Raw genomic sequence first — 26,561 nt, 5'->3', positions numbered from 1 at the left:
ACGAGCGTTTTTAATATCGAATACGAAGACCTACCTGTCATCCCATCGAATGTGATCGAACGAAAGCAGGGATGTGGACTCTATTCGGCTCCCATGATTTATTTTTGGCCCGTCATGGGTTATTTCACTGTATATATCGTGCGGCAAAAAGCACATAGGGAACCCTGGTGTTGTGCGTTGTTTTTCTGCTATTTACTATTTACAGGCTATTTTCGCTCGGGAATGCGAGGCAAATTAGCGGGAGGAGTAGACTATTGAGGGAGTCATTTTGTCACGCTCTAGCTACAGCTACTTTATTTTTTTATGTCTACCGATTACACCCCACGGGATTTTCTTTTGTGTCTTCAATTGTTCATTTAGCGCGTGTCTTGACGATATGGCTCTGACTCTGTCTTTTGGTGAGACCAATATGCCGAGACTTTGAGGGGCAAAAGTGCACAGCCACGCTGACGAGGGAACACGATGAGATATCAACTGAGTGAGGCCAAGCATCGAGGAGAGAATGGACTGTAGATCTTTTGATCCACAGAGATCGTAGGCTACTGTATGAGATTGATGATGACGGTCAATTAAGTTGCGGAGTGTAACCGTTGATAAACTCTAAACCTGCAACGTCGACACTAGAATCCTCACATCTTGCTTGGCAACCGTGTTACATTCCATTCAGCACGCCTCAAACTGGTATGATATCAGAAGCATTAATACATCATATCCTAAACTGATCATCTTTCTTACACCAATAAATGTCACTCTTGATGCTCTGAATGTCATCACCGTCAACGCCACTGATACCGTCATCTCTACATCGTGATTGGCTGGACCCTTGCGACCCTGCGCGCATGCATTGACGTCACGGTAATAAAGCAGGTTTGAAGTTTGGGCGATCGTAGTTGGGAATGGCATCAGAGGTAGGGATGCGAAATGGTAGAAATAGAGGCCAAGAGACGCCTAGATTCTTGTAAAAAGCTTCTTTTTTATTCTCCAGACTATCCACTTCTTCACTCATCACTTACACGATATCCACTACCACTTACACGGCTTGCACTACGCTGTGACTTACACACTACACCACACCACACTACACTTATAACCTACCACTATAAATCATCATCATGGGTCTCTTTGGTCGTCGTGAACCCTCCCCAGAGCCAATCCGCGAGGAACCCCCCCGCAAGCACGGCCTCTTCTCCTCCTCATCCCGCCACGAGCCCACCTCCACACGAACATCCACATCCTCCCACCACCGCCACTCCCGCGGCTCAGCCTCCTCCTACGACCGCCGACACTCGCGCTCATCATCCCGCTCCCCGTCCCGCCGTACCTCAAACGGCGGCTTCTTGTCTCGTCTGGGCGGAAACCGCAACGAGCATGACCCTGCTGTTCTGGAGGCCAGGGAGCGAGTCCAGGATGCTGAGAGGGCCGAGCGTGAGGCTGATCGTGCCCTGGAGGAGGCGAGACTTAGTGTGAGGGAGGCCAGGGAGCATGTTAAGAGGTTGGAGGTTGAGGCGAAGGAGGATTCGAGGAGGGCCAAGGTTAAGCAGATGGAGGCTAAGGAGATGTCTAAGATGGGACGATCGCTTGGACGTAAGTATCCTTGATGATTGAGGTTGACTTGATGCTGACGTATTGACAGGCCACGGATATTAAACATTCACCGAAGTAACAGAGCACTGGAGTTGTTGGAGTGTATGAGTAATGTTCTGTATTATGACTGTATGAGTAGAAAAGCACAAGTATACGATGGAGCTATCAAGGAGTTACGAAACAGCGTCCGTGTTTAAGCAGTTCGTCTTTCAATACCATTTGCCTTGAAAACATTCACCAGTAGTCATTCGCATAACCGTTATACCATTTTGACTTTACAGTCATATTCTTACACTAGTTTTCATGCATTCCGTGCCCATCATGTACCTGTCCTTTCCATAGACACGTCAAATCATTCCACGATACCACAGTAACTATAAATCCACAATGGGAACATTCATCCAGCCCTCAATGTTCCAGTCCATCTCAAATTTCTCCTTCAATCATCACTTCAGACAATGATGAGACTCAAATCAACTCTGGCACTCGTCCACCAACAGGTCCCTCAGCTTGGCGCGCAGGAGCTTCCATCTCCTCAGCTCTAGTAACGCCTTGAACTAGTCGATGTCTAGAGCCACCGATTGGTTCGTCGCATTCGGGGCAGCGCGCTTCTTCCATGGGCATTCCACAATCTCCAACCGCGAACTAAATGGACCATCAAAGTTAGAGTCTATTCAGTACATTGATCAAGAGGGGAGACTTACCGGATGGCTGTTGACACAGTTGTACCAATGGCCAGAGTGTGTTGCCATGCCTTGAGGTCCACTGACAATGGCAGATCGAATCGCTGCCAGTTCCTCCGGCGTAGTCTTTTCGTACTTGGGATCATACAACTCCATCATATCCTGGACTCTCTTCTTGAGAATCTCTCCATCGGCGAACTTGGAACAAGACTCAAGGGCAGTGGTGAGGAGTCCACGAGCCGTTGCAACATGTCCAGTCTTGTTCTCATCGCCTCTAGCAGAGGACGAGTCATCCTCACCCTTGGGCTGTTTTCTGGTCCAAACTGAAGTCTGGCAACCTTGGCAAATGCGAGAGCTGCCGCGATGAAGATTCTCGGGAGTTTCTCCTCATTCGCCTCCCTCATCAACTCCTTGCACGCCTTGAACCATTCATCCGGGACAGGGAGAGTAAGTGCGTTTTCGTGTAGTTTCCATCCATTCATCTTGGAAACTGCATATGCATCCATAAGCTGCACCTGTTGAGCTTCAATAGCAAGCAGTCGTGCTCCCAAGAGAATTTGGTTGTCAGGTGAAGGCTGCGAGAGTTTCATGGCGTCCATCAATAGAGCGACAGACTGCGAACCGCCAGAGCCCTGGGGTCGAGATGTCGCAATTGCGTCGTAAAGCTTCTTGATGGGCTGGTTCTCCTCTCCCATCATCTTCTGGAGAGCCACGGCGTTGTCTTCGACTTGCTGAATTACCATATGTCGCTCTCTGAAGAAAGTGGTTGCTGTGTGGTGATGCCCTGGTGCTGTTGACCGACGCGACGACGCAAGCGAAGTTTCAGCCTTGAGAAGCTTGTGATTAAGCTTCACCAGTGATTCCCGTCCCTTGATGAGGAAGCGCTTGCAGATATCGTCCATCACGGCTCGATTAATGACACGGTTGTATCGCTTGGTAGCGAACTGTCGAATCGAGCGTTTGCAGCTTGGACAACAGGGCGTCTTCTCCGTGAGGGACGTGGTGATATCTTTCAATCCCGCGTAGCTTCCAAACATGTCCGTAGTGTAAACTTCATCGAGACCAACAAGGCCATCCAGAGTTTCGCTGGTGAAGAAGTGGCCACATCCAAGAACGATGATCGGAGTCTCGTACAAGTTGATCTTGGAGTACGATCGGAACTCCAAAAGATCGACGATTGCCATCTTCTTGTTGCTGCATTCCTGACAATAGTCGACAGGGCAAATCTCTCCACAAAAGCTTGGGCATCGATGACCACAGGGCAGCATCTTGTCGCATCGTTTGTCGCAAGGAAGTCGATCACAGGGTGCTGAGCATGGCATCGAACAAGAGCCCTCGTGAGGACACGACCAAGTACAAGGCTCAATACAAGAGGCGCATGGCTTGTTGCAGACAGAATTACAAGAAGAGTGAGGGCATTGAACCTATAGTACACATTGGTTAGTAATTTGAGCCAGAGCATGAGTACAATATATGGACTTACCTCGCAAGGTTCCCAACAACTTCCACAGTCTTCTCCAGTATGGCGCTTCCGAGTGCATCGGTGGTTACAACTACTGTAGGCGCGACCACAACGCTTAGTGCAGTTCTTGTGCTCGCCTGATTCACAAGTTGAGCAAGTTCCGGAACATGGGTGACCACACTCGAAGATATCACCACAAGGCTGCATGCAATGGGGTGTCACCGTGTTACCCAGTTGATGACACTTCATCGTCACGGTATGACCGCAGTGAGGCAGCTCCCTCTCAACTGGATGAGGGCACTGGACAGATGCCAAGTCTTGTGTCTGGTAGCACGACAGTGTTTCGATGACATGGCCACAAGGAAGCTCAACATTGTGGACCTTGATCAGGCAAGGACCACAGGGTTGACCGCAAAGTTGAGGACAGATGTGGTCGCATGTGGCTCTGAGGCGAGGGCAAGGCCGTGTACAGGAGAATGCATCGTGCATGGCATCCGAGTGGCAAGTCGCCTGGCACATATGTCCACAAGGTTCCAATCGTCGGGAGCAGTGTAAGGTACATCCACCTTCAGGGCTTCGAGTGAGGAAGTGCTCTGGCTCAGAACAGGTGATCGGGGTCGCGAGATGGCGAGGACAGCAAAGCTTGAGCTCCTTGCCAACAGCATTGGCGTCTGTAAGTATCTCATGGACGTCTGCCCACATCGGAACATTGAGGTAAGTCTCAGTATTGCCAATCAAATACATTCCATGTTTGGCACGACTGAGAAGAACATTGATACGATTCTCGATTCGAAGGAAACCAACCTTTCGCTCGGGGTTGCTGCGGACCAAAGACACAACAATGACCTTGGCTTCCTCTCCTTGGAAGTTGTCGACAGTTGCAAGTCGAATGGTCTGCAACAACTTCTTCTTCTCGACAGTATTGTTGGAAGTCAGGTCGTCTGTAAAGTCTTCTTGCGCCAGCTGATCGCGATCACGGTCGCCAAGACAGATCTCAAAGTCGCTACTAAGAGCGGCTTTGAGTTGCTGAAGCTGGCCCATGTAGGGTGTCAAGAGAGCGATGTCCTCGGCTCGGCACTTGCCTTGTCGAACCAAGTGACGGATGAGAGCCGTAGCCATGTCGGTCTCCCATTTGTTGCTTGGGATCGAACACGAGTGCCATCTCCTCCGTCATCCTCCTCGTGAGAGTGGTCCAGCCAGAACACGTTGTCGAGCATTCCAACCACATCCGGGAGGTTTTGAACATTCTGGTGGTCCTTCAAATCAGGATACACTCCTCGGATCAGGCGCGAGACTCCAGGCCGCATTCGTCTCTGGACGTCGAGCTGTGCAAATGGCGCTGGTGAAAGACCGGGCTCGCCCTCAGCTCGTTGCTCAAACTGGCTGCGATCAAGTTGCCATTTCTGCCCAGAGGTCGACTCAAGTGAAAGGTCGAAATTGTTGATCTGAGGTCGGAGTTGTTTGTGGTCTCCAATCTGGATCAGGTGCTCAACTCTAGGCATCAGAGCAGATATGATGTCAGCCTCTTTGACTTCACCTGCCTCTTCGCAGATGACGACCTTACATTTCAGGCTTCGGAGCATGTCGATTCGGCCAGCTAATGATGTGGTAGTCAGCCCAATCACCTCAGCCTGAACCAGAGTTCGCTGATTGACACCGTCGTGTACCCTGTTGATGTTCTTCAACTGCTCTTCGACGTCGTCCATCGCTTCGAAAAGGACATCTGTCTGTTCTTCCTCATGTCTTTTCATTCAGTCTTCAACGAGAGTATGACGCTCCCAACGAGAGAGCATGTTGACATCTTTCTCCGCCGCGATAGTTGTTTCCATCAAGTTGGATCTCGCTGGCTCTTGGATGTCTGCATCTCCCGCAGCGAGCCACATCAACAGGGGATCACCATCCTTACCCGTCAGCTCATTCGCTATATCTGCGAACTGCTCGTAGATGTCAGAATTGTCTTCCACTAAGAAATCACCAAGCAACTCCCAGCTCGGACCGTTCCGTCTAAGGCGCAGAGAGGTCACTGCCTCCGCGGCGGTATATGCGCTTGAGTCCTTTTGAGTAAACGCACTGGCAAGGGTCATGCGCTCGCCGACTGTTTTTTCGGTTTCCTTGCTGACTACGCGCAGGTTGAGGCCTTCGAGTTCTGGTGTTACACTGCGGCCACCGATTCGAATGATGCGGGTGATACCGACATCAAGGAGATGTTTGAGAAACTGATCAAGAGCATGGTTGGTGTAGCAACTGGATAATGGGTTAGTATATGAAGCAGATATAAGATAAAGAAAAAAAAGAGCAGCTCACATGATAAGAATCGGTCCTAGATGAGCTTTCTGCTTTGCCGCCAGGAGAACTCTCAGAAGTTGGACACCGAGGTACGACTTTCCTGTGCCAGAAGGGCCTTGAATGAGCGCGTACTCTCGAGTAAGAGCGCCAACCAAGCCGCGGCATTGACCTGCGTCAAGCCCAGTCGCTTCCTCAAGTTCCTCAATACTCAAGTTCTGAGGCTCCTTAGGATCCAGAGACACATCAACCGCTTTGTCTTTTGTGATACATCTCAGCGAAAAGTTGAAATCCAGTCTTCGGGCGTAGCCCGGTATCGCGACGATCCGGTCCTCTGGTGGGCTGGGAAGGATCCATTGTTGAAAGGCGATGTGGTTTTCACCTTTGATCCTCTGAAGGTTCTTGAGGATGGGAACAAAGGTATCTGGAATGACGCCATTGAAGTCAACGAGTACACCAAGAGCTTTGGTATTGTACAGCTTTGCCAGGAGGAGCAGATCATCCCGCGAATGATTTGCAAACTTGACGGTGATGCTGGGTGCACCATACAGCGGAGCAATGTCGCTGTTGGAGTCAGCGTCATCTTTTCCCGCGCGACCGGTGCTTTTGTCGGTGACCCGAAAGAAGAGCATGCTCACCCCCTCGATGCCAGGCGCCAAGAAACACACCAAAGTGCCATATCCCAGACGAGAAGAAGCCTTCCACCATGCTTGTTGTTTTTCAAGTGACTTGTCGAGGATATGCTGGGGAGGCCTAAAAGTCAAGACAGCTTCCGTACCACGCTTCTTGCCTGTGGATTTCCGTTCGAGAGACGTCCAGCCATGATGTTATCAGAGCGTAAAAGGTCGGTAAGAATGTCCTTGACCGGGCCGAGGATGTCATGTCTAACAAGTCGAAACATGGAGTCGATGTGTCGTTGCAAAGGATCGTCAAGAACATGGGGATCCGTAAAGTTGGTAGATGGTCATGGGGATCCGTAAAGTTGGTAGATGGTAGATACTCTTCCTGCTCGCTAACGACTTCTCCATATGTTGGAAGAATGGCAATCTTGGTGATATCGGCAAAGTCATTGTCGTGTCGACCTCCAGGATACTCGATGTTCTTGGGAAATGTAGAGATAATAGGCTGCTTGCCTCGTCGCTTGTCGGAAGCCTCGACTGAATCAAAAAACTCTTTGGCAGAAATTACCATTCTCTTCAAAACGCTTGCGCGTTCCAAGAACTGATCGAAGTTGGCTTCGGGGTCATCCTCAGCCATCTTGCAATAAGCTTGTCCACGGACTCCATCAGATCAGGTAGTTCCTCACACAAACGTGTTCTCGTAACTCTGTTGAGAAGTCGATAGAATGCCGCGAGAATGACTCGTACAATGTCTGGAAGTTTTGACTCAGAATGTCGGCAATAAGTTCAGTGCTCTCTAGAGCTTGTTCGCACAAGGAGCTCAACAAGCTAATGCTTCGATCTCCATTAGTACCAGCAAAGAGAGTGTAGATGGTACCAATATGGGTACTAATAGATAACTGGTCGGTGAGGCTTGAGTGAGAGATCACCTGAAGAAACAGGAAGGAGGGTTTCATAGCCTCAATGCCAGACGAAGACTCATTCTCCGCTGTCTGGAGAACGTATCGTGGGCCGTTGCCATTGTCGTTGACGAGTTCTTGAGCAAGCTTCTGGTGAAACTCGTGGTCATCATCGTTCAGAACATCTAGTGCTCTCTGCCAGAACTTTTGGAGTTCTTTCATGGCAGATGATCCTCGAAAGTTTGAGGGGTCCTTGCGAAGTTGAGTTTTCCATATCGTCTGTCGCTTGTTGATATCACGGTTTGCGTTGGGAGCAGGAGTCTGTGGCACAGAACTTCCAGAAAGGAGCGATGTATCATGAAGGAACCTGCAATTCTTGCCGAAGTTGCAATGTGTGCCCTCGTTTGAAGTGACTGCAAACCTGGGGTCGGAAGTTTTGGCCGGAGCTAGAGCCTCCATCACGCCAACTTCGCGACTCCATGGCGAGTAGAGATGAAGAAAAATGAGCGTCTGCTCAGAGATTATTGAGGACTCTTGCTTGCGTAATTCAGTGTTCGTGATAGTCTTTTGGGTGTACAATACGCGCTTCAGTGTCAAGAGAAAGGGGTTGATGTTGGAGGAGTGAGGATGAAGAGAAGATGGAGATCGCGCGCTTGAGATGGCGTAGTTTTCCCACTGTGATTCACTGGGTTGTCTGGGTCCAGATTTCATTGATATCTTGCCAGTAAAAGACATAGTTTGGCAGTGTTGCTCAGTTGCCAGCCACTTGCAGTGCCAGAGACGGCAAGCTGCCTCCGGTGACATTGTAGACACGCGCATTTATCCGTTAGGGTGAGAGACATTGTGACTACCTACTATCTGAAGTCAGTGAGGTTAGTGGAACAAAGGAAATTTTTAGGCATACCTACTCGTGACTGTGTCGTTGATGGTGTTTTCACTGCCACAGGCCTTCCGAACGGCTTTGCGGTCCTTTGAGCATGAAGTAGGTGCACCTTCGCCACTGAACACCTTTAACGGATTTCTCGATGTAAATTTGAGAATGCAATGGTATGGTAAGCTTTAAAAAATAAGGCAAATGATAAGTTCTTTGGATCCGTTGATTCCCTTGTGACCGTGAATCACTGGAGGCAATCGGATGCTCCTGCCTCTCGAGGACTCCCTCAAGGGACAAGAACACCGAACCTTATTATAGAGTATCAAATCAAACTTAGAAGAGAGTCCCCTAAGTTTAGGCGAGATTTACCTAAGTATTTTTATCGCTTAGGGTCAAGGTCTTGAGTTTTCTTTCCTCCCTACAGCTTCTTTCAGAGCACATCATTCACTCCTCTCGAGGAAGAAACGAACTTGACCTTGGCTTTCTAGCATTCATGTTATTTGAAATATTCTTTGTGGATAGAACTGAACATGAATCTGTGGTATTCCAAAATATGTGTTCCATTAAGGTAGTCTAGATGTCCTCCGTATTAGTGTCGCGATCCACATCAGCATGTCAGAAATCAGTAGCAGAACCCACCCAAGAGATCAATTCCTAGACGTTAGCAACGGAGAAAGCACTTTAGAATCTCAGGATATCTTCTGAGGGCCCAAGTGTTTCTTGAACCCTTCAATGAGCCATTTAGGATCAAGAATCCTGAGCTTTCATTCCTCCCCTAGGTCGTCCAAATCTTGACTCACCCTACAGCTCTTAGTGCGGCGCCAGCTCCCGTCTCACGTCAGAAGCTTAGCGACGATCAATCCCATGAGCAATTACTCCATCAGGAAATAACCACAGTATAACCAAAAACATCAAATACTCAAGCCTCACTGCATCAAATCAACATCAGTCATCAAAGGGAAAGTTACACAAGATGCGTCACCCCGCGCGGCGCCTTATCAATCAAACACCGGAAATGACGCAACCACTCCTCGCGCTTCGGATGTATCTCAAAGCCGATGGTGCAATATCGCGAAATGCCGATTGAATTAATAATGCAGCGTTTGCTGCCTCCTGCCGAGATTCCGCACCGAGAGAGAGAAATGGCGGGGTTGTTTACTACAAGACTAACAACAAGTCCTGCTCGGAATTTGTTCTTTTCATACAATTTGACCAAACAAATTACTACTCGACGTATCAACACAGCTGCCAAAATGGGCTCTCAACCTCAAGCAGACATCACCCTCTACACCAACCACGCGTGCCCTTGTATGTATATCATATCGCGTTCATCATATACTCCGCTGACCTCTTGCCCCCGCAGTCGCGCACAGGGCACACATCACCCTCGCCGAACTTGGTCTCCCCGTCAAGGAGGAAATCATTGATCTCAGCACACCCCGAACCCCAGAGTATCTGCAGATCAACCCCCGCGGCCTCGTCCCAACCATCATCTACAACGGCGAGACCATCACCGAGTCCGCCATCGTAGCTCAATTCCTCGCGGATGCGTATCCCAGCCATCTCCTCCCCGCGTCAACGGACAAGAACGGCCCGTTGACCAGAGCGAGGGTGGCTTTCTTCGCTGATGCGTACTCGAACAAGGTCCAGGCGCATATCGGCAAGGCTATTTACAGGGCTCAGACGGAGGACGAGGTTAACCAGGCTGTGGACGATGCCGTTGCTGGTATCCTCAAGGAGGTTGAGCCTCTTCTCAAGAACGCGGCGCCTTTCTTCAACGGGAGCGATAAGCTCACCTTTGCAGAGGTACCCAGACCAAAAGACCCGGGATGATTGCGATGGATAAGGTAGCTAACGAGAAACAGGTCCTTATAGCTCCATTCGTCATTCGACTGCTGTCGTTCGCCAAGCACGGCCTCCTACCAGTCAATCTCCCCTCCCGCCTCGAGAAAGAGACCCCCAACTTCTACAAGTGGGCGCAGGCCATTAGCAAGAACCCCAGCGTTCTAAAGATCTACGACGAGGACCTGGTCATCGAGTCAAGTAAGAGAGTGAGAGCCAAGTTTGCCAGCAAGGCCTAAGACTAAGATCAAGGTTGGGTGGGCTATGTATAGCCCAAGATAAATGACTGACCGCACGATCCTTGCCCTCGCAATGGGGTAGTTTAAATGGCAATGCAAGGATCAAGATTAATGTATCCGAAACTTGAGAAACATTGACTTGATATTCGCAGAGAAGGTTGCGAGAATGAGTGCAAATTGAGTTACCCTTTATGTTATGGTTATCATGAATTCAAAAAGTTTAAACCCGAATATGCAGAGCCTCCCGCTGCATTAGTTAGTTCGTGCCTCTAGTCCCAATTTCCAGATCTTGCATGCTCACCAAGCGCCAATAAAAAGAATCCCACTTCCCGCCCCCCTTTCCCCCTGTCGATCTACGACCAATCTTCCAATTGCCATGTCATGTTCATATTTAGCAACAGCTTCTCTTTCTCTTTGGATTCAAATTTCAATCCAGCCAAGATTTCTCAAGTGGATATGCCAATTCGTTAGCCCGTCCTATATCCTGGCTCTAATTTCAGCGAAGCAGCCATGGACACACTGATAGAACCCTTGTAAAAGCCCTTCCCGCCCAGGTCTTGGCGCGTCGCATGTCCCCTTGTAGGTGACACGCCGGCGCAGTTTAGATGCATGCCTTCTGAGTGGTCTGAAATTAATCAAGGCCCATTCGATCTAGAGGTTTTGGCGATGGCCTCCTGAGAGCCCTGTCATGCTTGGCCTGCGAGAATGGGTCCTCGGTACTGGCACTCTTTTGTCTCCTTTTCTGCCTTTGCCGCTTTTATTCTCTCTCTCCATTCTTTTTTCTCTCTCATTATTCATGCGTGCTCTTTGAGTAGGTAGATCAACAAGTTCCTCTTTTCCTTTTGAGTTGTTCTTCTTTCCTTGTCCGTCTGTCACTCTGTCTATCTCATATTGCTTGATCCTTGGGTGTTTCATTCGTTTCATCACCCATTCACTCCTTTGATCTCGACAGACTCGACTCACTTCTTCATATCATTCATTTTACCTCTCTTTTTTCATTTTGATAGACACTGAACTCGGATCGGTTAAACCACCATGCTCTCGCGATACATTCTTCCCGCGGCCGCCATCTTTGGCCTTGCGGCTGCTCAGACTACCTCGGACTGCAACCCTCTCAACGAAACAGACTGCAAACCCAACCCAGCTTTCGGAACCAGCTATCTCTGGCACTTCAACGACACGCCCTCCAGCGACCACTGGGACAACCACGTCGGACGCGTCACCTACGATGAGAAAGACGGCGCCTCCTTCACCGTCGCCAAGCAGGGCGACTCGCCTACTCTGCGCACCGCGTTCTACTTTTTCTTTGGCCGCACCGAACTTGTCATGAAGGCTGCTCCTGGTATTGGAATCATCAGCTCCATGATGTGGCTGAGCGACGATCTGGATGAGGTCGACTGGGAGATTCTGGGCGCGAATGACACCCATGCTTCGACGAACTACTACGGAAAGGGTGTTGAGGACTTTACCAAGGCGGGGTGGCACTACGTCAAGGGTGGTATGCAGGAGGATTACCACAACTATACGACGACGTGGACGAAGGATGAGTTGAAGTGGTACATTGATGGAGAGAATGTGCGAACGGTTGTTGCCAAGGATGACATGGATAGCTATCCTCAGACACCCATGAGACTGAGCATTGGAATCTGGGCTGCAGGTGATCCTACAATGCCTGAGGGAACTCGCCAATGGGCTGGTGGTGGTAAGTTGCATGTTCCCAAAGACATTGAGTTGTGCTGACAATTTCCAGATACCGACTACGGAAAGGGTCCTTACACCATGCACGTCAAGAGTGTCTACGTCGAAGATGCCAGCACCGGAAAGGAATACGTCTACGGCGATAAGACTGGCAGCTGGGAGAGCATTGAAATCGTCAAGTGAGTCACTTCCAATCCTCTCAATCTACCACCCAGTATATCATACTAACCACTACCAGGGGCAACTCAACCGCCTACGAAGCCCTCTTCAAAGAACCCGAGAAGACTACCTCCGAGAAATGGGAGGCCCTCCCCGCCGGCACAAAGACAGGAATCTACGCCGGTGGCATCGGCGCCGCAGCCATCGGCCTCGGAGCTCTAGGCTTCTACTTCTGGCGCCAACGCGCCGCGGGTGCCAGCGAGGCCAAGATGGCCAACGACAAGGCCGCCGCCGAGAACCACGATCTCATGTCGTACCGTGCCGGCGAGGACACGACGAACCAGGGTTTTGAGTACAGCGCTGCCAAGTACTCAAAGGTTCCGGCTCAGGATGCTGCTTAGAGTAGACGGGTTTAAAAACATAGAGTTGTGTTTTCCTTTTCCAGATTTTTTAGATGTTGCTTCTTCTTTTTCTTTTTTTGTAATGGCATATACACACTATTGTTTGGTTCAAGTTATATATACTGTAGAAAACCTACACAGGAACAGGGATATTTATAGCAGGTTTGGCGTTGAACAATTGAGATGCATTGTAAACTTACTCAACTTTATTATAAATCTCCGCGATCGGTTCAGATTGATAATCATGGTCGACGTGGTATTGAACGGACGATCCATACAAGTTCATCACCAAGACTGGTGCCGTAGGGCTGTCGTATAGAATTAACAAAACGGGATAGTTCATGGAACCATGAATGGTGGGAATTGATCCACATGGACTCCCGTTTTGTCAAAGTTAAACGATGTACGGGTTTGACGTTGGATGGCAGGATGGCAAAATGTCAATTGAGTCGTTTCTAGGGCGTATGCGACAGAGACCGTCGCAAACTGCCGATACAGCTTAAAAGTTGTGACAGAAAAGGGGCCCTCCTGCATCGGAGCTAAATATTTTAAATATTCGAGAAGTCCAGTTGATCTCGGACAACTTGTTCTCTCAAACTCATTCTTCTCCTTTAGCCCTCAATTGAAGCAAGCAAGCATTCTTCGTCAATTGTCGCCTCACTAGCCATACACTTTATCTCGACTGAGGTGTACTTTTTCTCAAAGCTGCGAGGGTACGACAACATCTCATCTCACACCAAATTGAAGCTATTCACAACTCACTCTCACTCGCCCACAATGTCTCTCACATTCCGCCCCGCAACACCACAAGATGTCACCCCTCTCCGCGCCCTCGTAATGTCCGCCTACCGCGGCCCTGACTCCCGCGCAGGCTGGACAACAGAAGCAGATCTCCTCGCCGACGAGCGCATATCCCCCACCGATCTCCTCGCCAAAATCACCGATCCCAACGGCGCAGTCATACTCGCCTTCACAAGTTCCCCCTCCTCATCTGGAACTTCAACGCCAGAAGGCGACAGCGATCCCCGTCTCGTCGCATGTTGCGAAGTTGTTCAGAAAGACTCCGAGCGCGCTTATTTTGGCCTCTTTGCCGTGTCGCCGAAACTTCAGGCTGGCGGGATTGGAAAGCAGGTGCTTGGGTATGCGGAGAACTATGCGGTTAGGAATTGGGGAACAAAGATCATGACGATGTGGGTTATCTGGACGAGAAAGGAGTTGATTGACTGGTATGTTAGAAGGGGATATGTGAAGACGGGGGAGAAGAGTCCGTTTCCGTATGAGGGGCTTGTTAATGGAAAGGCGTTGAGGGATGATTTGTACTTTGATCATTTGGAGAAGGTGTTGGCATAGACAGATATCAGAGGATTATAGACTGAGAGTGAATAGGGTAGTGAGAATTAGACTAATGAGACATGCGATTCACACAAACATCAAAATCACGGGAGAAAACAGTTGGTCAAGCAAATCGTCAATCATAGGCTACTCTGTCACGACGCTATATACATTCAACGACCTTATATGATCATCCCACCTTTTTCTTTTGGGTATCTCTCTTCCTATTGACCCTCAACCTGCTTAAGAATGCCCTCCAGGTTAATGCTCTTAGGTCTCTCGATAGGCAGACCCAGAGCTCGGTCCCAGATCAACTGAGCCAGAGGTCCAAGACCACGAGAGACACCAAATGTGGCAGTGTAGTACAGCGTCTCGTGGAAGCCATAGTGGTGGAACAGGACGCCGGAGGAGCTGTCGACGTTGGGGTAGGGGTTCTTGGTCTTGCCGTGCTTCTTGAGGACCTCGGGGGCGATGCGGCTGTTCTTCTCGACGAGCTGGAAGACGGGGTCGTTGGCGATCTCGGGGCGCGCGGCGGCGTAGTCCATGAGGGCTTCGAAGCGGGGGTCGGGCTTGCGAAGGACGGCGTGGCCGTAGCCGGGGACGACACGGCCTGAGTTGAGGGTCGACCAGAGATAGTCATTGACGTCTTGCTCGGTGTAGTTGGCGGGGATGGCTTCCTTCATCTGGATGATCCATCGGAGAACCTCCTGAGCGGCGAGACTGAGACATGTTAGTAGATATTCACCGTTGGGAGGGGAAGAGAAGCTTACCCGTGAAGGGGTCCAGCGAGACCCTGGAGACCAGCACTGTAAGACAGGAAAGGATCCGACAGGGCACTTCCAACCAAGTGGGTGGCATGGGCAGAAACGTTACCACCTTCGTGATCACCGTGAAGAGCAAGGTAAAGTCTCAGAAGATCCTGGAAGTTCTCATTCTCCTTTCCACCCTTTCCAAGCATAGCAGCAAAGTTGTACGACCAATCCTGCTCAAGATCGACCTCAGCTGGCAGAGCACCACCACCACGGTAAGCGTTCTGGTAGATCTTGGCAGCAATGGTAGGAAGCTTAGCCAGCAACGAGATGCAATCGTCAAAGGTAGGCTCCCAGTAATCAGCCTTGTTAAGACCCTGCTCGTAAGCCTTGGCGAACTTGGACTCGTAGTTGAGCGCAGAAACAGCCATGGCGAATTGTGTCATGGGATGGAGATCCTTGGGGAAGTCATCGAGCATCTTTGAGATAAACTCTGGAATCTGCGCCTTCTCTGCAAGTTCGCGGGAGAATGTGCGGACTTGGTTCACAGAGGGAACTTGTCCGGTGAGGAGGAGCCAGAACATAGCTTCGGGGAGCATCTCAGTTCCTGTCTTTCCCTTGGGGAGCTCCTTTTGGCAATCCTTGATGGTGCGGCCGTGGAAGCGAATGCCCTCGTTGGCATCGAGGACTGAACCCTCCCAGACCATGGCCTTGAGACCGCGCATACCGCCGAGGGTATTCTCGACCTTGACCTCGCCGAGGACCTTGTTAGAGTGCGCCTTGACCTTCTTGAGGAGCTCGCGCTTGGCGGGGATGGCCTCGCGCAGAGTGGCCTTGAGATCAGGCTCTGCGGTGGCAAAGCCGCGGACACCTGAGAAAGCGACACGGGTGAGGGGCTGTCAAGTGTGTGAGCTTATGGTGTTTTTTTGTCACATGTAAGTTGAGTGAGGGAGCTTACCTTGAGGGAGCCCAGAGCCCTGCGGGAGGATGTCAAGTTGAGAGCCATTGTGATGTGTGAGGAGGGGATACAGAGAGGATTGGAGTAAGGAAAGAATAAAAAAAAGAAGAAGATCAAATATGAGGAGTAGAAGAGATCAAGTATGAGGAGGGAGTTGGGCCGAGGGTTCCCAGTGGTAAACGAGCTGAAGCGGTAGGTGGGGGTGCCTCTGGTTGAATCTGGGGTAACAGCCGGGGGAGCGGGGGCATCCAACGAGAGTTGTTGACGGGCAGTTTGCACGTTTATTTTGTCATGCGGGGTTGAATTCAACTGTTATGACGCAGTGGGTGCGGAGAAGACGACAGTTTCAGGATATGCTCATGAATATAAAAAGTGCACTATAGAACAGAGGAGGCTCTAGTGATACTCAAAATGCAATCATCTTCTGAAAATACCATGTGCTGTCCACCAAAAGTCTCCCATTGAGGCCAAATCCCACGGTTATCATGGCGACTCCAACCGAGGAAACCCGCCATGAACCGACTTGAATGCCACGGCTCAAACATGTATCTCAGCCAATCAGCTTCGCGACTGTTTGCCGTACAAGCTCACCCATTGGCCAATTCGTCGGCAATGCTGCTTCTTAACCAAGGCTTTGCTGACATGCGACGAGTCTCCAACTTGTAAGCTGCTTTTTTGTCAAGCATTTATAAGGGACGTATAATTTTGGTCTGCTCGGTTACTGGAGCTGTTGGTCGGTAACCGGTCGGTCATCGAGTTTGGGTTTTGTTGTCATGATGGCTCAGCAGTGGGATCAATAAATAAAGTCGAGAGATTAGAAGAAGTTTTATTTCATTTAGAATAAAATTAGTATTAACTGGACTTAATCTTTTCATCTTTTGTCGTGGGCGTTGGCTGGTCTTGTAGCTATCACGGGCTTCAAATCATCCTCCGCAAGTGCTCGACTTTATTATTCATCCACTCCGTTATTCCCGATCTATCCACCACTGCCTCTTTCTTCTTCACCTCTCCTCTCCCTCCTCCTCCCTTTCTCACCCTCACAACAACACCCAAAATGTTGCGCAGACTATCAACTCGAGCTCCCCAGCGCCTCCTCTCCGCTTCCAAGCCTCGAAGCGTAGCACCCCTCTTCGCCGTCCGCGCCATATCCACCACCCCCGTCGCAAAGATGTCGCAGCTCAGCACGCACGCTACACAACCCGCCGACGCATTCCAGCTTCTTCCAGAGTCGCAAAAGGCCGGCGAGGCGGAGGATAGGCTGTATGAAGCTACCGTGAAGGAGATCGAGGCGTGGTGGGCGTCGCCGAGATATCAGGGTATCAAGAGGCCGTACAGCGCGGAGGATGTTGCGACCAAGAGGGGCACGCAGAAGGTTCAGTATCCTAGCTCTGTCATGGCGCAGAAGCTGTTTAATCTGATCCAAGAGCGCGTGGCCAAGGGCGAGCCTATTCATACCAGTAAGTCTCCCACGATGCTCAAAAAGTGCACAGCTAACAGTTTGTAGTGGGCGCAATTGATCCTGTTCAAATGACCCAACAAGCTCCTCACCAAGAAGTCCTCTACATCTCAGGCTGGGCCTGTTCCTCTCTCCTGACCTCTACCAACGAGGTATCCCCCGACTTCGGCGACTACCCCTACAACACCGTTCCAAACCAAGTCCAGCGTCTAGCCAAGGCGCAGAACATGCACGATCGCAAGCAATGGGACCTTCGTCGCAAGATGACAGCCGAGGAGCGCACAAAGACACCATACGTTGACTACCTCCGCCCCATCATCGCAGACGGCGATACTGGCCATGGTGGTCTGTCTGCTGTTCTTAAGCTCGCCAAGCTGTTCGCTGAGAATGGTGCTGCGGCTGTTCACTTTGAGGATCAGCTTCATGGTGGAAAGAAGTGCGGTCATTTGGCGGGCAAGGTTCTTGTTCCTGTTGGAGAGCATATCAACCGTCTTGTTGCTACGCGCTTTCAGTGGGATGTCATGGGTTGTGAGAACCTCGTCATTGCACGAACAGACTCTGAGTCCGGAAAGCTTCTCTCATCAGCTATTGATGTTCGCGACCACGAGTTCATCCTCGGTGTTTCGGACCCTTCCATTGAGCCTCTTGCTGAGACCATCCAGGCTATGGAGGCCAAGGGTGCTGTTGGCGCTGAGATCGATGCTTTTGAAGCTCAGTGGATCAAGAACACTAAGCTCGTCACCTTTGACGAAGCTGCCGTCGCACACATGAAGAAGGAGGGCGTTTCACAAGCCAAGATCGACGAGTATCTCGCCGAGACTGAGAAGGACCGCGACATGGGTATCTCCCGCCGTCGCGGCCTTGCAAACAAGTACACCAAGGAGCCTGTGTACTTCAACTGGGACGTCCCCCGTACCCGCGAAGGTTTCTACCACTACCGCGCTGGTATGCAGGCGGCTACCAAGCGCGCTCTTGCATTCAGCCCCTACGCAGACCTTCTCTGGGTTGAGACAGGAGATCCCAACGTTGAGGTAGCTACTAAGCTAGGCCGCGCTGTTCGCGAGGTTAACCCTGGCAAAGGCCTGGTGTACAACCTTTCTCCCTCGTTCAACTGGATGGCTCACGGTTTCACTGATGAGACCCTCAAGTCGTTCATCTGGGACATTGCCCGTGAAGGATTCGTTCTTCAGCTCATTTCTCTTGCTGGTCTGCACTCCAATGCTACAATCACAACTGAGCTGTCGCGTGAGTTTAAGAAGGATGGTATGAAGGCTTATGTTGATATTGTGCAACGCCGTGAGAAGGATCTTAAGTGTGATGTTTTGACGCATCAGAAGTGGAGTGGCGCAAGCTACATTGATGGTATTCTGGGTGCTATCCAGAGTGGAAGCTCGAGCAGTAAGAGTATGGGTGAGGGAAACACTGAGGGACAGTTCCATTAGAGGGAGGCTAAGAAAAAGAAAAGCATGAATCGGAGTTTGGGTATCTTTTTGTATATCGACGAATACTTTACAAATGATATTGTATATGATCAGCCAGGTTCATCCTCGCGAGTGACGGCACGCTTATTGTGATGTGACAATTTATTTCATTATTGAATCATACTAATCGTTACTACAGATATCCCAGCTAAACTCTTCAACTCTCTTCATCCTTACAACGAGTCCTTGGTAGCATTGTTCTCAGGAGGAGGATGCGCAGGTCCCTCAGCAGTAACATAGCACTTGGTCATACCACCATCGACCGCAAAATCATGTCCATTGACAAAGCTCGACTCATCGCTCGCCAAGAACAAGACAGCCTGCGCCTGCTCAACAGCCTCACCAAACCGCCCCATAGGGAAGTGAACCTCACGTCTGTGACGCTTCTCCTTATCATCACCGAGCCAGTCCTGCAGGAGCGGTGTGTTAAGCGGCGCAGGGCAAAGGTTGTTGAACCTGAAGCCCTCGCGGGCGTGCACCATGGCGAGTTCACGGGTGAGCGCGAGGACAGCGCCCTTGCTGGCGGTGTAGGCGAGCTGGGGTGTGGCGGCGCCGACGAGGGCGACGACGGAGGCTGTGTTGATGATGGAGGCCTTTGTCTTCTTGTTGCGGCGCAGCGAGAGGACGGCGTGCTTGCAGCCGAACCAGACGCCCTTGACGTTGATGTTCTGGGTGAGGTCCCAGATGTTCTCGGGGGTGTTGACGGCGTCGTCGTCCTGGGCGTGCATGATGCCAGCGTTGTTGAAGAGGACGTCAATGCCGCCCCAGGAGTCGAGGGACTCGATCATGGCCTGGACTTCTGATTCCTTGGATACGTCGACTTTCTGTTACGAGTCAGTACTGCTGTTGGTGTGGTGGGGGAGGGTGTTGGGACATACGAGGATCTCGACGCGGGGAGCATTGGGGACGAGCTGCTTGACCTTTGCGGCGGCCTTTTCGAGAGCAGGCTGGGAGATGTCGGACATGAGGATGGAAGCGCCCTCCTTGGCGAAGAGAATGGAGGTCTCAAGACCAATGCCACTGCGATTGTCAGTATCGTATCATGCACCACAGCAAGACAAAGAAACATACCCTCCAGCGCCAGTGATGACGGCGTTCTTTCCAGCGAGACGGCCCATTGTGAATATGTGAAATAAGTTTTGAGAAAAAAGACGAAGAGTGATAAGAGAGAAGAGTCGATGTATGAAGAAAGAATGGCAAGTAAAGCGGTGGGTATCTCGTGAAAAATATATAGGATTCTGATGGGATGGACGGTGACACAATGAGGGGCAGAGGGGACCTTAAGTTATTCCTTAAGCTTCCGTCTTATCGAAAGCGTCTGGAAGCTCCGATAAGCTGGAATGGGAAAAAGGGCGGTAGAGCTAAGGTCGTCTGATGCTCGTGGGCCAGTCATGGGAAAGATCGTGGAGATGGCATAGGTAATTCCGAGAACGGACGAGGGCGGTTGGCGGTTGCAGTGGAGGCTGTCATCGCGGCTATTATTAAAGATTAAGGGACAGTTGATGGGTACAGTATTAGTGCTTTGGTCAACTGTATGGGTCGTCATGGCTGAGGTGAGGTGAGCTGGGCTGAAGAGCTGGAGGGGAGCTTATCAGTGAGGATATGATATTGATAGAGATGCATGAGCTTGAAGATGATAACAAATGTGTTGAGTTCAATGCTGTCTTACAAGTAGTTCTACTTCCGTCAGACCATGTTCATCTGTATTAGTCAATTCAATACAACCATAGCTTTTGATCCCAACCTCATCATCCCAACCTCAGCTCCCAATTCTCGTGAAATACTATCGCAATATCAACAAACTTCAGATCTAGGGTCCTTTCTCGGTATGTCAGATCTCAAGCTTGCAGCTGTGCCACTGCCACGCAACACCCCTGCCACTAGCGATGTCGGCTCTCTAGCTCAGGTCACGAGAACATCAAACTCCGAGCCAAAGCATAATCTCACTCTCCCAACATAATCACAAAACGCGGTTACTTTCAATTGCACAACAGGGCGCGGTTACATTTCCGATTAAAAACGGCAGTTTAAGCGGGTTAAAGATAACATCAAGAATATCGGAACGCGGCATTGCAGCGAACCGCCCGTATCGTGAAACCAATCTTACCCCATGTTATGCTCATGTCCCTTGGCCAAAGCTTCAGGATCTAGATCGCGGGGTTGGTTCAATGACACTTCCAGCGCGGCAATGAAGCTATTCCAAACCCTGCTCCCACTAGAACCTCCCAGTCCCAGATAAGCCCCCCGCTGCTTCGCTCAATCGGTACTAGCCCTGCATCGCGCACCGAACATCACAGCTCCCCACTCTTTTTCCCGCTCAGTCTACGTCACTGAAGCATTCATTGTCTTATCGTCGCATTCGCCTTATCGTAGCCGCGCTGCCCATATTCCCAGTCCCAGTCCCAGTCTGAGTTGATACAAACCTGTTTACTTGTCTCACTCCCCCTCTTTCCATAGGTAGTCTCAAATACTACAGTATCTCTCTAAATCTTGGCTGCTGTCCTCCCCGCATTCATCATTGTTGATCTTTCTTGGACCGCGCGCATCTTTTCAACGGCTTGACCTCAAACTCCACCGTTGTTGAGCTGTATAACCCCGAAGAACATCCTTTTCTTGTTATAACAAAAGCATACTGCGCATTTCTTCCATCTTTACAGCTTCAAACCCTCACTTCTTCATCATCATCTCACTCCCTTCACCATGGCTTCTCCAGACCCCAAATCCATCACCGTCGACTCCCTCCCCCAACTCCTCCAAAATGACAACATGGTCAAGCTCGCAGGCGTGGACGTCGACGGCATCCTGCGCGGCAAGCTAGTATCCAAGAAGAAGTTCCTCTCCATCGCTGAAGCCGGCTTTGGTTTCTGCTCCGTCATCTTTGGCTGGGATATGCACGATCGCACATATATCCGCGAGCTCAAGATCTCAAATGCTGAGAATGGATACCACGATCTCCTCGCCATTCCAGATCTTTCTACCTTTAGGAGAATTCCATGGGAAGATGACGTTCCTCTGTTTTTGGTGGACTTTTTGGATCCCGAGACCAAGAAGCCCATTTGTGCTTGTCCCAGAGGTCTGGTTAAGACACAGCTTGAGAAGCTGAAGGAGCACGGTTATGGTGCCATGGCAGGCGGTATGTTCCCTCTTCGCCTCTGAAATTGAAGGTTTGTACTAAGAAACACAGCTGAATATGAATTCTACCAATTCAAGTCCCCCGACCCTTCATCTTCCTCCCCAGCCGCATACCTCCAACAAAACCCCCCTCACCAGCTCCCCGCCCTCACAGAAGGCATGTTCGGCTACTCCCTCACCCGCCCCGTCCACAACCAAGAATACTACTACGACGTCTTCAACACATGCGCCAAGTTCTCCTGCGACATAGAGGGCTGGCACACCGAGTCCGGGCCCGGCGTCTTCGAGGCCGCGCTCGAGTTTGGCGAGATCGCGCAGATGGCTGACCGTGCTGCGCTGTTCAAATATGTCGTCAAGAGCGTGAGCACAAAGTACGGCATCACTCCGTGCTTCATGGCCAAGCCGAAGCAGGGCCTGCCTGGAAATAGCGGGCACATGCATGTTTCGATCGTTGATAAGGATGGCAAGAATTTGTTTGCGAGGGAGACGAAAGATGAGAATGCGAAGTGGAGTGATATTGAGAACCTTTCTGATATGGGACGTCATTTCCTCGCTGGTCTCCTCGTCGGTCTTCCTGACATCATGCCCCTTCTCGCACCAACCATCAACTCCTACAAGCGCCTCGTCGAGAACTTCTGGGCTCCGGTCACGGTATCATGGGGTCTTGAACACCGCGCTGCGTCAATCCGTCTAATCACTCCCAAACCCTCAGCAACACGCTTCGAAGTCCGAGTTCCCGGCGCAGACACAAACCCCCACTTCGTCCTTGCAGCCATTCTCGGCTGTGGATGGCGCGGTGTTGAGAAGAAACTCGAGATTCCTACGCCTCCGCTTGCAATGGGCCAGGATGTCGGCGGTGACGCTGATCCGGGTGAGAGGCTGGCCAAGAGTCTTAAGGAGGCTACGGCGCGCTTCATGGAGAAGGGCAGTATTGCGCGGGAAGTATTTGGCGATGATTTCGTAGAGCACTTTGGCGGCACAAGAGAGCATGAGGTCCGTCTATATGACGAGGCAGTAACTGATTGGTATGTTCCCGCTCTTGTCATCACTACTCGTTGACTTGACTGACAAATCACAGGGAAATGAAGCGATATATCGAGACTGTTTGATTTGGATATCTGGAGTTGTTCTGTTCTCTTTTGATCTGTTTTGTACGGGTACTTGGGGCGTACTGTGGGCATCTCTGTAGTATGAGATATGCGTGAAGTGAGTGCATACGACGTGAGATGATCAAGTGTCAGGAGTCATCCTGATAGACGAATATACCTTTGACAGCTTACATCTCCCACATCTTCCGGTCGATTCATCCAGGCCAGTAACCGCTGACACAGTACTTCATGCTCGTAGACCTCTGACCCGTTTAGATGCCTTGTACTGTATCCGAGGCGTGTAGTATCCAATTCCATCCGCCCATTCGTATCCCAGTAACTTGACTTGACTTCGATCACCTCGGCAAATCTCTTCCATAACTCAATCCGTGCCCTGTATGTTCCATATGGTATCCACTTCCCGTAGCGGGATATCCTCTCCGAGCTCATTGGTTTGCACCATTCCCTATTCTCCCTGACATCCGCCCCAGACACAATGCAATGCCTTTGACGCCGTGAAGACCCAAAAACTCCAATATATGCACATCTCTATGCCTATTCCTTACGAAACCTGTTTGCCGCTGACTTCCTTTCGAGCCGTGACGAACGTCCTATCAAAATTAGCCACTAACACGGACACCAATACAAGAATACTTACACTTTCCCCAGACTGCGTAGCATGGGATCGTTGATCTCTTCTCTAACACGGTCAAGCAAAGCCCGCGTGGCTTTCTCATCCCACCCGCCTAGTCCAAATAGCCTCAACGTCCAATTCTCTATACCTGGTCCAAGTCAGATTAGCATGTGTGACTTGATGTTTCAGAACCGCAAATGGCACCTACCGCACTCGACCATCTCCGCCAGGGCCTTGCGTTTCTGCTGGGTGACCGGGTCACTTCCCCAATTCTGTATCGGTAGCCAATCTACCCGAACTCGGATGAGATCGGCTCCCAGGGTGGTTAAGATTTCAGGGACTCTGGGTATGGGGTCGCAGTCGATGCCGAGCTTGATGCACATCTCCTCAAAAATCTTCTCGTACTCTCTGCAGGCTGCGCCGACTTCGCCTTTTTCTCCTGATTCGGAATCGACGTGCTCGGGATCCGCGTCGAAGAAATGGGGTCGTATCTCTGCTATTTCGATCTGCCCGCCGGGGTTGAGGTGCTCGTAGGCTTCGGCCAACAGAGCGTTCCAGTCACGAACACCGCCACCAGCTAGACTGCGCATGTGTATAAAATCGTACGTACGGTTCGGCCAAGTTTCTGTAGCATCGGCGATCTCAAAGGTGACATTCGGAGGGACATCTTCTGGTAGCAATGCGCTGCTCAAGTCGATGCCGAGGATGTTGGTCTGGGGATACCGCTTCGCCATGTCGCAAGCCCATATTCCCGTACCAGCACCAACATCCAGTATCTCCATCGGATCCTCGGGGGTATATTGATCAAGCGGTAGTTTCGAGTCGGCAAGGTTGCCGTTGAGACACAATTGGTAGAGCTCATGCTGGACCGTCAAGCGATGCGCCTCGGAAGCATCATTCGGCGTGAGAAGCTGGCCAGAGCCGTGGTAGGTATGTCCGTATTCGCGAATCAGGGGAAGCGTGTCTTCGGAAATAGTCGAGTAATTGGACGTCGTATCGCTGTAATCGTCATCGTCCTCAGCAGGACTCACATCATCCACCGTAAGGCGATTCATCCTTTGCAGCCCATCGTTTGACTGCGCCATATCGCTCTTTGAAGTCGCAGAAGAAGCTGTGATGGAAGAACGATCCGGATCGTAGCGGGACATTTGATGAGAGCTCGGTAGAAGGATCGACAAGGGGATATTAAAGCGAGATCAAGTTGGGGGCCGCCAGCTATTTTATGTACTTTGAAGAGGAAAAGAGAAGAAGATGGTATCGTGAGTTTGGTATTAATATTGGAATATAGAAAAGGTATCGAGAACGCGCAAGGAAATATGTCTTTTACGAACATCCATGGCCAAAAAGAGGATGAGAAAGAGAAGAGAGAGAGGGATTAAAGAAGGAGGGGATGAGGAGGAGAAAAGAGAAAAGGACGACGAGATGGAATTAAATCAGCTCGAATACCTACGGATAGGTACAGTACAGTCAAGAAGTCACAGCGCAGCACAACTCCTCAGTTGTCTTGTGTTGTGTTGGCTGGAGTCTGAGGAAAAAAGAGTGGTTACCTCTACACTACCTAACCTAGCAAAGTGGAGGAGCTTCACAAGGTAAGACAAGGCAGGGTCTCCTAGCAGATGATTCAAGTCAGCTAGGCCAGGGCACCTTGCATACCAAACCCAGCCATAACATTGGCCGCTATAGCACAGCTAGAGCTACCTAGTCTACCTTAGCCTCGATACTCCAAGACAGCTGCTCACAATAACACAAGCCATGTCGACTCAAACTAGGGACAGAACAAAACTAGAAGCTTTTCCAACCTTCCAAATACTCACTTACCCTTTTACCTTCAAGCCATCGCCTTCGCCGTCCCCGTAAGCCTCACTTTAACAATAGAAAACACACAATTCGTCATCATTCCACTCACCATAGCAAACAACTTACTTCGCCCCCTCTCCGTTTAAACCCCTCTTTCTGTTGGAAACATCGGCAAGTCTGGGGAAACAGTAAAGTTACCCGATACATATCGGCCAATTTCAACAGGAAAAAAAAAGACGCGGCCCGTTCTCAAAAGCTAAGCTACCCTAGCTCCCCATTGGCCCAGACCCTCTTCACGGGCAAGATTGAGATCCGGTATCTCAACAGCGGGATTGGATGGTTGCTGGGCGCTTAGGGTGAAGGGTATAACCACGGTATGCATGAGATGACGCATACTGATGATATGATGTGATATGGTTGTGAGTGAACCAACAACCAACAACAATACTTAACTTTATCCCTTCTGCTAATCTCTTGATCTTCTCTAAGCGATGTCTGTCTCATTCCCACCATCGTCCCCCCTGACCCTGTACGGCCTCTCTTTTCCGCCCTGTCAAGGAGAAGCAAAAAACCCTAACACGGGACAAAAATACTCAAGTAGATCAGCATAAATTTCAGAGGCTCTGTGGTGAGTCTATTCTGGCATCCTGCATCAAGCCCTTGCTCCCTCGGGCCTGTCTCCCACGAGGTTGCCTTGCCCGGTAGTTCAATCTCCTCTCGCCTTGAACTCTCTTTTACGCTCATGTAACCCTGACATGGTCTGTTCCCCCCTCTGGCCCTTGAAGAATATCATTTCTTTGCACGTCACCTCAGCGGACCCTGTTTGCCGTTCCCCGGGTGGACCACCAAAGCAAACCTCGTGGCCCCCTTGTCTTGTCATGTTCTAGACCACGTCAAGGCCAAAAACGTGGCTGTCTATTCCAAATATCGATCATCATAAGAACTTGTTATTTACATGGGTCATCCAGGTTCGCAACGCGTTGGAATCTCGCCTCGTTTGGAGATCATGATGATCAAATGTTGAGGCGATGAATTTGTGAAAATTGTCTTGCATTCCCTCGCATTCAGTGGATCACATGCCATGGTGCGGCACAGCGGAAGCGGAAGCGGAACGGCTCGAGGGAACCATTGCATTTCGTGTCAGCCGTGTCCGATAAGGCATGTACGTGATGTGATGTGATGCACTTCTG

General features: G+C 50.5%; 11 protein-coding genes; 6 read left to right on the top strand and 5 right to left on the bottom strand.

Moving 5' to 3' along the window:
• Positions 1-1,112: 1,112 nt before the first annotated feature.
• On the top strand, positions 1,113-1,647 carry FFUJ_00230 (uncharacterized protein; the record flags this gene model as incomplete). XM_023573524.1 has 2 exons in its annotated part: positions 1,113-1,584; positions 1,634-1,647. The coding sequence occupies 2 exons, from the start codon at positions 1,113-1,115 to the stop codon at positions 1,645-1,647; spliced, it is 486 nt and encodes a 161-aa protein (XP_023425547.1).
• A 405-nt stretch (positions 1,648-2,052) lies between these two features.
• Positions 2,053-7,269, bottom strand: FFUJ_00231 (uncharacterized protein; the record flags this gene model as incomplete). XM_023573523.1 has 9 exons in its annotated part: positions 2,053-2,229; positions 2,289-2,567; positions 2,606-3,461; positions 3,751-3,866; positions 3,952-4,867; positions 4,933-5,461; positions 5,513-5,973; positions 6,034-6,576; positions 6,791-7,269. The coding sequence occupies 9 exons, from the start codon at positions 7,267-7,269 to the stop codon at positions 2,053-2,055; spliced, it is 4,356 nt and encodes a 1,451-aa protein (XP_023425229.1).
• A 28-nt stretch (positions 7,270-7,297) lies between these two features.
• On the bottom strand, positions 7,298-8,335 carry FFUJ_00232 (uncharacterized protein; the record flags this gene model as incomplete). Its single annotated transcript, XM_023573522.1, has 1 exon — positions 7,298-8,335. One exon carries the CDS (start codon positions 8,333-8,335, stop codon positions 7,298-7,300), a length of 1,038 nt encoding a protein of 345 aa, XP_023425228.1.
• A 1,323-nt stretch (positions 8,336-9,658) lies between these two features.
• On the top strand, positions 9,659-10,486 carry FFUJ_00233 (related to glutathione transferase omega 1; the record flags this gene model as incomplete). XM_023573521.1 has 3 exons in its annotated part: positions 9,659-9,713; positions 9,769-10,211; positions 10,271-10,486. 3 exons carry the CDS (start codon positions 9,659-9,661, stop codon positions 10,484-10,486), a joined length of 714 nt encoding a protein of 237 aa, XP_023425227.1.
• A 1,035-nt stretch (positions 10,487-11,521) lies between these two features.
• Positions 11,522-12,744, top strand: FFUJ_00234 (related to putative glycosidases; the record flags this gene model as incomplete). XM_023573520.1 has 3 exons in its annotated part: positions 11,522-12,188; positions 12,237-12,363; positions 12,423-12,744. 3 exons carry the CDS (start codon positions 11,522-11,524, stop codon positions 12,742-12,744), a joined length of 1,116 nt encoding a protein of 371 aa, XP_023425226.1.
• A 777-nt stretch (positions 12,745-13,521) lies between these two features.
• On the top strand, positions 13,522-14,094 carry FFUJ_00235 (uncharacterized protein; the record flags this gene model as incomplete). The annotated part of the gene is made up of 1 exon (XM_023573519.1): positions 13,522-14,094. One exon carries the CDS (start codon positions 13,522-13,524, stop codon positions 14,092-14,094), a length of 573 nt encoding a protein of 190 aa, XP_023425225.1.
• Positions 14,095-14,300: 206 nt separating this feature from the next.
• Positions 14,301-15,831, bottom strand: FFUJ_00236 (probable methylcitrate synthase; the record flags this gene model as incomplete). XM_023573518.1 has 3 exons in its annotated part: positions 14,301-14,796; positions 14,847-15,721; positions 15,784-15,831. The coding sequence occupies 3 exons, from the start codon at positions 15,829-15,831 to the stop codon at positions 14,301-14,303; spliced, it is 1,419 nt and encodes a 472-aa protein (XP_023425224.1).
• Positions 15,832-16,837: 1,006 nt separating this feature from the next.
• On the top strand, positions 16,838-18,681 carry FFUJ_00237 (probable isocitrate lyase; the record flags this gene model as incomplete). XM_023573516.1 has 2 exons in its annotated part: positions 16,838-17,240; positions 17,288-18,681. The coding sequence occupies 2 exons, from the start codon at positions 16,838-16,840 to the stop codon at positions 18,679-18,681; spliced, it is 1,797 nt and encodes a 598-aa protein (XP_023425546.1).
• Positions 18,682-18,893: 212 nt separating this feature from the next.
• FFUJ_00238 (related to short-chain alcohol dehydrogenase) lies at positions 18,894-19,838 on the bottom strand (the record flags this gene model as incomplete). XM_023573515.1 has 3 exons in its annotated part: positions 18,894-19,544; positions 19,599-19,740; positions 19,792-19,838. The coding sequence occupies 3 exons, from the start codon at positions 19,836-19,838 to the stop codon at positions 18,894-18,896; spliced, it is 840 nt and encodes a 279-aa protein (XP_023425223.1).
• A 1,582-nt stretch (positions 19,839-21,420) lies between these two features.
• Positions 21,421-22,961, top strand: FFUJ_00239 (probable glutamine synthetase; the record flags this gene model as incomplete). XM_023573514.1 has 3 exons in its annotated part: positions 21,421-21,853; positions 21,905-22,877; positions 22,931-22,961. The coding sequence occupies 3 exons, from the start codon at positions 21,421-21,423 to the stop codon at positions 22,959-22,961; spliced, it is 1,437 nt and encodes a 478-aa protein (XP_023425222.1).
• Positions 22,962-23,502: 541 nt separating this feature from the next.
• Positions 23,503-24,722, bottom strand: FFUJ_00240 (uncharacterized protein; the record flags this gene model as incomplete). XM_023573513.1 has 3 exons in its annotated part: positions 23,503-23,551; positions 23,599-23,722; positions 23,783-24,722. The coding sequence occupies 3 exons, from the start codon at positions 24,720-24,722 to the stop codon at positions 23,503-23,505; spliced, it is 1,113 nt and encodes a 370-aa protein (XP_023425221.1).
• Between the last annotated feature and the right edge of the window lie 1,839 nt (positions 24,723-26,561).

The sequence above is a fragment of the Fusarium fujikuroi genome, chromosome FFUJ_chr01, assembly GCF_900079805.1.
Source record: "Fusarium fujikuroi IMI 58289 draft genome, chromosome FFUJ_chr01".
Taxonomy (NCBI): Eukaryota; Fungi; Ascomycota; class Sordariomycetes; order Hypocreales; family Nectriaceae; genus Fusarium; species Fusarium fujikuroi.
Note: the sequence above shows the minus strand (reverse complement) of the source record. Positions and strands in the feature narration are given on the sequence as shown.